The sequence below is a fragment of the Arvicanthis niloticus genome, chromosome 7 (assembly GCF_011762505.2).
Source record: "Arvicanthis niloticus isolate mArvNil1 chromosome 7, mArvNil1.pat.X, whole genome shotgun sequence".
Classification (NCBI taxonomy): Eukaryota; Metazoa; Chordata; class Mammalia; order Rodentia; family Muridae; genus Arvicanthis; species Arvicanthis niloticus.
In genome coordinates this window covers 43523795-43532692 of record NC_047664.1, presented here as the reverse complement: position 1 = coordinate 43532692, position 8898 = coordinate 43523795, and the positions used below count along the sequence as shown (strand labels likewise).

Here is an 8898-nt window from a genome sequence, read left to right as displayed (position 1 = left end):
GGCTGTTGTCTACAGGTGACAGGCTACAGATAAAACTCTAGGCTATACAGATTTTATATAACTGAAACTTCATATAACTTTTTCCACTTGGCAAAGGCATTCATTCATCAACCTTGAGAGTAATATTTTACTAGAAAGGTAAACTTTTACCTTCTCCTTAGGGATGATGTGTGTCCCTTATCTCCTAATAGTCCGCATTACCTCTGCTCTTTCAGGAACTTCTACCATGTCATTAGCTCATCCCCAGGGTTCTATCCAATGAGAGCATGGGTAGAAATTTGGTCTGAAATCACTGTCTAGTTAGATAGCTTATTCCAGCACTGTGAATTGATGGACCTGGGGGCTCTCATCATTGTCAGAAGTCTCCAATAGATCATGGTGCTCATTCCTACTGAGCCAGCTCATTCTCAGATCCCTTTGTAAAGTGACGCTCCAGGCAACCCTCACCAATCAATACAGAATGGGATGTGAAGTTCTTTTCATCAAAAGACTCCATGAGAACAGTGAGAAGACAAGCCGTATCCTGGGAGAAGATTGTTCGCAATGTGTACAACAAAAGATCAGCACCTACACTGTACACAGAAAGCATAGAAAAAAAGAAAATAAATGGTATAGTTGCTATCTTTGTTCTAGAAAGATCCTAAGAGGAGGTAGCCTTATATTTCTGAGCTCAGGGATATAAAAACTAGGTATCACTGGAATGCACACATGTTTGATGTAAACACAGCTGTGGGTAGGGCTAATGGCTCTACCTGGATTCTGTCCTCTTGCTTTGTCCTTGATATAGCACAGCATAAACTTCTGATGGCAACTTCATGTCCCAAGTGGTAAGCCAGCAGTTCCACCTGACATGGCTTCTCCTTGACCTCTATGCTCATGAAATAGTCAAGATTCTGAAGAGCCCTTGGTCCACACAAGGGAGCCTCAGAGGGATGATTCTTTAAACAAAAGTGTGATTCAGATACCAAGCATTCTGACAGAAGAATTTGCTGGTTTTTTCACATCAGCTGAGATTTGGACCATAACCTAGAAGACTCCTGGTGAAAGTAGTTGTGGCCGTTAGCTGATTCCTTATTAAACATCAGTTCCTTTGATGGTAAGTCAATTAAACTCCTTGTTCTAATCTCAATAAGTAGGAAATTATTAAACTGACTAGACCCATTTGAAGAGACCTGGATTCTTGAAGAAGAGAAAAAGCTTGGGTTGGGTGATATTGAAATTTCCTGTCTTGAACATACAATCATACTGATGTTGCCATTGTGTTCCAAGCAGTGATGGTGGTTCTACCATCAGGATGGGGAAGATGTACATTTGCTCATAGATTTAAAGTAGCAGATGCCACAAAGTTCTTGGGGTTTCACGTGAGGCAAATCAAGTAGAGGGTTTGAAAATCTGGGAACTGGAGACCAGTTCCCTAATCTTTGTGGCTTTTGTTTAACTTAATTACAGAACCAAGTGAAGGACAACTTTTCACGTGGCTGGCTGCTTGTGGCAAGAAATAAAATAATGACTGCAAAATCTATTCAAATGCATGAACACAGGAAATGTGTCTTCTGTCTTTGTAAGCACACATGAAAAATAGAGAACAAGGCATATTGTCTAAAGGGGTAGTGAGCCACCAAATAACTTTGAAAATACACTTAAAGGAGTAAACATTGGCAATGTGCTTTCAGACTCAACACCTTAGGATAAAAAGACATGTGCATGGTAGTCATGGAAAAATATCCATTGTCTGTAGAGAGGGACATCTCTGCACAGCCTCTCCAGATATCTAGCATTTATTTCAGTATTTGTAAGTGATAGAAATATCCTTCAATGGCACAGCATGCACAGGGTGAATAGCTCATATCAACTATGCCCAACAATAGAAAGTGGGCATCATGGTTGTCAGAGTATATGAACAAATTCCTGAGCTTTGATAAGTACATATGTTCATGTTGGGCCATGCAGAACCAACATAAGGGGTAATTGTTGAAAGTGTTGTGCTGCCATTAATTGCTTGTACCTGACACTGTGAAACATTCGCTTGGGGGCTGCAGGGGAAGAAGATGATAATCCTCATACCATCAGGGACCAGTCATCAGGGAACAAAGAAGGTTCCAGAAAGCATTACTACCTTACCAAGCACAGTACAGTTAGCACAGCACGAAACAGAAATTTGACTGTCTCTAAGGATGTTTTTTGTAAGGCCAATTCAAACCAGGATTTAGGGACAGGATCTGAATGGAGAATAAGGAGGAGAAAGTGGGACTCTATCAGAAATATCCAGGGTGATGGCATTTGAAGGTCTTGGTGGCCACGAGGTGAGCCATGCCACTTGGCCCCAAGGGTACACAGCTTTGTCTGGGAGGAGGCCTATTGGCATGGGGAAGATAAGAGCAGATGTTACCAGATGTGCCCCAAGTGCAATGCTGCAGAATTTATTGTTCCATCCTCTCCCACCAAAAGGGAGTGGTATGGATAGTAATCTTTTTCCTTCCCAGAATAATACTGACAAAAAAATAATATTAGTAGACATAATTTTCTGACTCTTGGAAGAAGTGATGTTGCAAAATAGGCAGTTGTGTGGTCAGGAAGTTGTGTCTAAAACCTAGGAGGATGACTTTAAGGACATCATTGCCATTACCACAGCCATAAGTAAAGTAGAGATGGCTGGCAGGTTATTTCTCTCCTAGCTGCAGGTATGTGCAAGCTTCCCTATCTCAGGTGGTGATCTCTGAGATCTCTTGGAGGAGGGCTTTCCCAGAGTGCAGTGCTACAAGATTTATTGTTTCATCTTCTTCCATCAAAAGGGAGTGGCATAAGTAATTACCATTTTCCTTCCCAGAATGATACTGTCAAATATATATATTAGTAGATATAATTGTCTGACACTTAGGGGAAGTGATGTTGCAAAAATAGGAACCCATGAAAAAAGAAGGGAGAGGAAAAACACCTGCTTCCCTCTGCTTCCCGAGGCTCTTATTTTGAAGATAAGACTGCTTTGGCCCTCAGATGCCTGGTCTATTTACAGATGTATTTATAAATGTGCAAGATGCCATTTCTAGGTTCTAAGTTGTTAATACATCACTTCTCACCTCTTCATCTGCCTCCTAAAACAAGTCTCCCTTTGACTGTTAGTGAAATTCAGAGTGGAACAAACTGTTGGGGCACTTGTCCCATTCAGAACACAAACTTCGTCATAGTATTTCAGATAAAAACCACTCAGAGACCATGGAGGAAGTCCTCCTCGCCACAGTGAGTCAGACCATTAATCTTCTACCCACAAACGAAGCTTTTTCCTCACCACAGGCCTTTTTGTGTGCTCTATGTGGCACGCATGCTTCACCATCTCCATTCTGCTTTTATTGCTATGTTGGATACAGCATGATGGGCATTTAAGGACTGGCCATTACATTATTTAGGAATTTTACACTTGGTTGTTAAAAATGATGCTGTTGTTAAAAATAAAACATATAAACTCATACACAAGTTACACTAAAAACGAAGGTGATAAATAGTCATGAACTCACTGTTCATGTTTATTTTCACTAAGTTGTGTCACTCTCTGTGTCCCTTGGGTCATTTCTCTAGGGTAGAATTGCAGCATAATGGCGTTAGCTGCACTTGCCTTCCTGACTCCACATGTAGGCAGTGAGATTGATGATTTGAACCCAGCTACACTGGGAACGTTTCTATCATGGAAACTGGTAAATCCTATACACCAGGGTTGGTGTTTATGTTTCACCCCATAGAGACTCTTGTTCATCTGGAGCAGCTCCATCTAACCGCCTTCCTCATAAGTACCCTCTCAGATCCTACTCTAGGTTAGACTCACATGTGAAGTGATACCATAGGTTTTTAATTCCTTCCTTAAATGACTTCTATAATTACTCATTAATAGTAAGTGCCTCTTATTCAATATGTGGGTTCTATATTTAATGAAAGCAGAATTTTTACATTTCCCACTGCAAACTCATCAGACTGTCTCAATAAACCATGGTACAGTTAAATAATCAAACTTCTATTATCAAAAAAAAAAAAAATGTAACTTGTGTAGAAAACCCTGATCCCTTTAAGTGAGAAAGATACGTTCCTAACAGATAAAGCTCCTTTTAGGAAGAAGATGGTTTCATTTGCAGGTACTGATAAGCATTTTAAATTTTTTATTATTGTATATCCATTGCACATATGGACTTCAATAATGACAATTCTTTCAAGTGTATTGTATGCTTTGACCATGTTCACCTCCCCGTCCTCTCTCCTGTTTCCACTCCTCCTCCTTCACCGCCTTCCTCTAGACTGTGCAATGTCTGCCGCTGTCATGCCGTGTGTGTGTGTGTGTGTGTGTGTGTGTGTGTGTGTGTGTGTGTGTGTGTGTGTGTGATTTTATGTATCTATGTACCACAAATGCAAGAGAACTTCAGATATTTGTCTTTATAAGTCTGGCTTATTTTCCATAATATAAAGTGTTCACCAATTGCGAACATTTTCCAACAACTGATGCAATTTCACTTTTCTTTATGCTTGAAGAAACTCTTTTGTGTACATTTTCTTTATCCGCTTATCTGTTGACAGATACCTATGCTGATTTCACAACTCAGTTGCTTTGGTAAGCAAAGATGTTCAAGGATCTCGGTGGTGTGTTCACTTAGGTATAGTCTCAGAGATGATCTAGCAAGGTCATATGAAAGTTTTGTATTTATGGTTTTTGTTGTTTGTTTTGTTTTGGTTTTTTTGTTTGTTTTTTAGTGAAATTTCTACCACTTTCCATATTCCACTACCCGGGGTGACTCTTTTCCTATTAAGGTCTCTTTTTCCATTATCTTTCCAGCTATTTGAGGCTGAAAGAGGAGCCCTGGAAACTTAACTAAAGCTGACACACAGGTGACATAACTAAAAACTACTAGGTAAGAGGAAAGGAATGGGCAGATGGTTGGCTGGAGGCTCAAGTATGAGGAACAGTGAACCATCCTAGGAGGAAGACCTTGAAAGTGTGTAGCCAGAGTGTTTAAGGAAAACACTGTCTTCTGGCTCTTTTCAGCTTTTCGTGATGTGACATATATAGCTTTTAACTCTAGTCTTCCTAACTAAACTAGTCAAGTGTGTGTGTGTGTGTGTGTGTGTGTGTGTGTGTGTGTGTGTGTACACATATATACATATACATGTGTGTGTGCATATATATATATATATATATATATATATATATATATATATATATATATGGGTGTTCTGTGTTCACATGAGTATACATTGACAGAAACTCTGTGTTTCATATTTAGACACTATGTGGGATAAAAACAGAAGCCATGCTGTCACAAAATTTTATAAATGACAACAATTGGTACATGTAACAAGTGTGAACTACAGTCATGTTAGGCATATGTCAAGTCTTAATGATCTATTTTTCTAGCTCATGACACATTTGAGATGCTGATTGACAGGTTAGTTGGTCGGTCATTTTTTTTCTTCAAATCTTCAAGTACTAGGAGAGTAGCAAACAAATACTTCAGTGGTGGTTTTATTCCTAATTCTAGAAAATAGAATACACATAATTTGTGGTTCAACAGCACCTTTGAAATTAGGAAAGATAAAACTGGGAACCAGCCAAATATGTGTTCAAATACATGGCTAAGAACATGCTGCACGTCTAGTCCCAAACACTGTCAGAGAGATGGAATGGGCTTTGGTGTTCTCAAGCACAGCAGGGTGGACGTCATTCACAGTAACCTATGGGATTGTTCATAAAAATTAGGAAGACCAGAAAGACTTCATATAAAGTAATGGTAAGGAGAGGATATATCAAGCTCCCTAATTGTACCAAAGCATATCATAGATATTCACTGAAATGTCACACCGAATCTGATACATATATACAATGCTGCAGGTTAATCAAAAACACTTCTATAAGAGATAGCAATACCTTCACTTAATCATTGTATATTGCATTTGTGTAATTATCACCATCCTCCACAAATATGTACAATTTAAATAATAATGACTTGTATATAGCTATAAAAAATAAATAATCAACCACTTTAAAGGCATTATACTCAACTAGCAAGAGCTGATGAAGTCTGAAATGTAAGCATAAATTTTTTGCAACCTACTTTTAATACGGGTTCAACCTCTTCTCAAGCCCACCACCCAGCGGAGGTAGTAGAAGAGAAAAGTTACTAGGATATGGGGGAAGTGGATCTGTTCAGCAAATAGTTCTGTGAAGGCAAGATCGATCTTCTTTGACAGCAGTTCAGTCCTGTAGCAAACAGTGGATACTACTCAGCAACTATAGACCTGTCCTAGGCAGGCAGATACCAGGTATGAACCAGTAGCCATAGTCCAGTCCTTCCAGCAAGCATACATCAGGCACAAACCAGACACTGTAGTCCAATGCTGAAGAAACCTTCAGGCTTGTCAACCAGGCTTAGACAAGGCCACAGAAGCAGTAAGCTGCCACAGGAACCTTGAGAACAGTTCTTGAGTGAGTTTCTCCCAATGGTGGTGTTATCACAAGTTGAGCTCAACAACACTATGTAAGGCAAACCAATACGTTCATGGCATTAGTGAAGAACATCGAGGTGTAGCAAACCAAACTAAGGCTAGGTACTCCTCTCCCACTGTCTGTGGGGCCATATTTATACTCCTTCATCAAACGTCCTTTATGTGTCTGCTATATCAAACCATCCTTTCACCTGTGTCTGCTTCAGGAAAATAGTCTTTCACATGTTTGCTTTAGCAAGACATCCTGTGTGCCCCAACAAAACATCATTTGACATAACTAACTTTCCAAAGAACTAGAAGTTTCCATTTCACTAAAGTAAGTAAAAAGCCTGGCAAAGGGGGGAGGCATATTTTGAAACACTTTGGCCAGAATTGTTTGTAGAATAATCTGGAAGGTGGAGACAATGGAAGAAATCCTCCAGTTATTTTGGGGTAAGGGGTCTAAATGGTAGTAAAGACCCTTAGTGAAGCAGGAATGAGTGCAGGGTACCCCAGGGGAGATGTGTGTTCAGTAGAAGGTTCAATGAAGCCAGGCAGCCAGAAATAGGGAGAGTACAGAGCCCTCACACCACCAGTGAGCTCCTGAGATGGGGGATAAACCACTATTTCCATCTGGTGCTTTCTGCGCTTTCCCTTAAGCTGTGCTACCCAACTTCCTGTTGGTTTGTTTGAACAAACCTATGAGTTTGAGTCATATCAACATTTGTCTGTATTTCCAGTCTCAGTCTTCTGAAAATAACAAATCCTAGTTAAATATATCGGTTTCAGACTGCATATGTTTATGGAAGTTTTCCACTATACGTCTTTCATTTCTTAGTGATTGAGCTCTTCCCTGTGTGTAAGAACTATACACTAACCATTGAATGCAATATGATCAAGTAAACGTCATGAGGAAACAAGTAATGTGGACAGGTAACTACAAATAAACTAACATTTCTCCAAGAAAATAGTACTGTACTTACAGTTCAAAGGCTTACAGCATCACAAGCAAATCAGAACACCAGGTGAATACAAGCACATATGACCCCAGAGCATCACAGTGTAAGGAACTTTTGTAAAAATGGGACACAAAGAAACATATTCAGAATATGGGGCAGTTATGATCATTTAGCATTGATCCAAACATCTGAGCATAAATATAAGATATAAACAGCAATCACATAGTCCTGGGAAACCAACAGAAATTACAATGTATGATATGCATATGGGCTAAAGTTCATGGGAGAACACATACTTCTCAGAATAATTAGCTGCTAGGTAATATAACAAAATCTACATCTGTTTAGAATGCAACAAGGAGAGAAAAGTATCACATATGCATGTACATAATACTGAGTAAGAAAAGAGGAAAGTGTGGACCAGTAATCACCCTGGAGACCATGGATATAAAACCCATCACTACCTGCCCATGGACTCTGGTTAAACCTGAGGATTGTTTAAGACCTGGGTTAGGTTACTTCTCAGCACTGGGGCCAACACACTTCAGTATAAAATATCACTAGGTTGATGTTTTCTCTCTCTAATTGAACAGGAGAACAGCTCATTAAGGAGCATGCATGTATCTTCTAAACACAAGTAAGTTTGAGAGACACAGAATTTTGTGAAGGCAATGCATGGGGGCTCCTCCAGGTAGGTTCCATGGTCAACTAGACTTTGTCAGTCCTAGGCTGTGCATTGCTGCCCTATGCATTATCAGTAGGATCTCTGGATTATGTCACTAGGTTCCAGCATCTCTGCCTAAGGTTTGACAATCATGTTTGTTCCAGATGTAGCCAGAGATCCATAGAGAAGCAAGACATTCTTAGTTGTATGTTAATATCTGCTTATATGAATGTCCTGTCTAGTAGCCTTAAAACTTGACCATTTACCAAAATCTCCTTAAAGAGCTTATTTTCAAAGCTTATGGTTGGGGCCCAGCTCCAGCTCTTCTGTTTCACTACAATTAGAGTAGGAACCATGACTCTGATTAAGGTATCAGGGGTGATGTTGGTGAGAACGACTGTTCCAGTTCATCTCTGCTGTCTGCCACAGACTTATGCACACCGTGTACTCTTCATCTTTTCTTTTCTGTAGTGATGGACAACTTGGCGATCTCTACTTCTCTGTTTCCAGTGAGCATGCCTGCACCTGTCCCAAAACACATTAGGGGAAGGCTTTTCTAGTTCTATACCCTGAGTGGCATTTCAGTCCCATGGCATCCATGCATACTTTGTTTGAGTAAGTCCTGTCTGATCACTATGGAACTAACCTATTTATGTCCACACTGGCTGTTCACAAATAGCTTTATCCCTCTAAAAAAAAAAAAAAAAGAAAAGAAAAGAAAGAAAGAAAGAAAGAAAGAGAAAAGGAAAACAATAGATAGAAGCTACAAATCTGAGAGTTAATTCAGTTGACACTTCCCTCATCCCTTGCCACCGA

The 8898-nt window shown here is 39.7% G+C and overlaps 1 protein-coding gene across 6 annotated transcripts in view; it reads left to right on the top strand.

Annotated features, from left to right (window-relative positions):
* Window positions 1–798: 798 nt before the first annotated feature.
* Clnk (cytokine dependent hematopoietic cell linker) overlaps window positions 799–8898 on the top strand; it is a 222710-nt gene continuing 214610 nt past the window's right edge. For all 6 annotated transcript variants that reach the window (XM_076938427.1, XM_076938423.1, XM_076938426.1 and 3 more), the window contains exon 1: window positions 799–1096. In XM_076938427.1, coding sequence (XP_076794542.1) covers window positions 1094–1096 — 3 coding nt within the window. In that variant the 5' untranslated portion in view covers window positions 799–1093. The remainder of the gene's footprint in view (window positions 1097–8898) is intronic.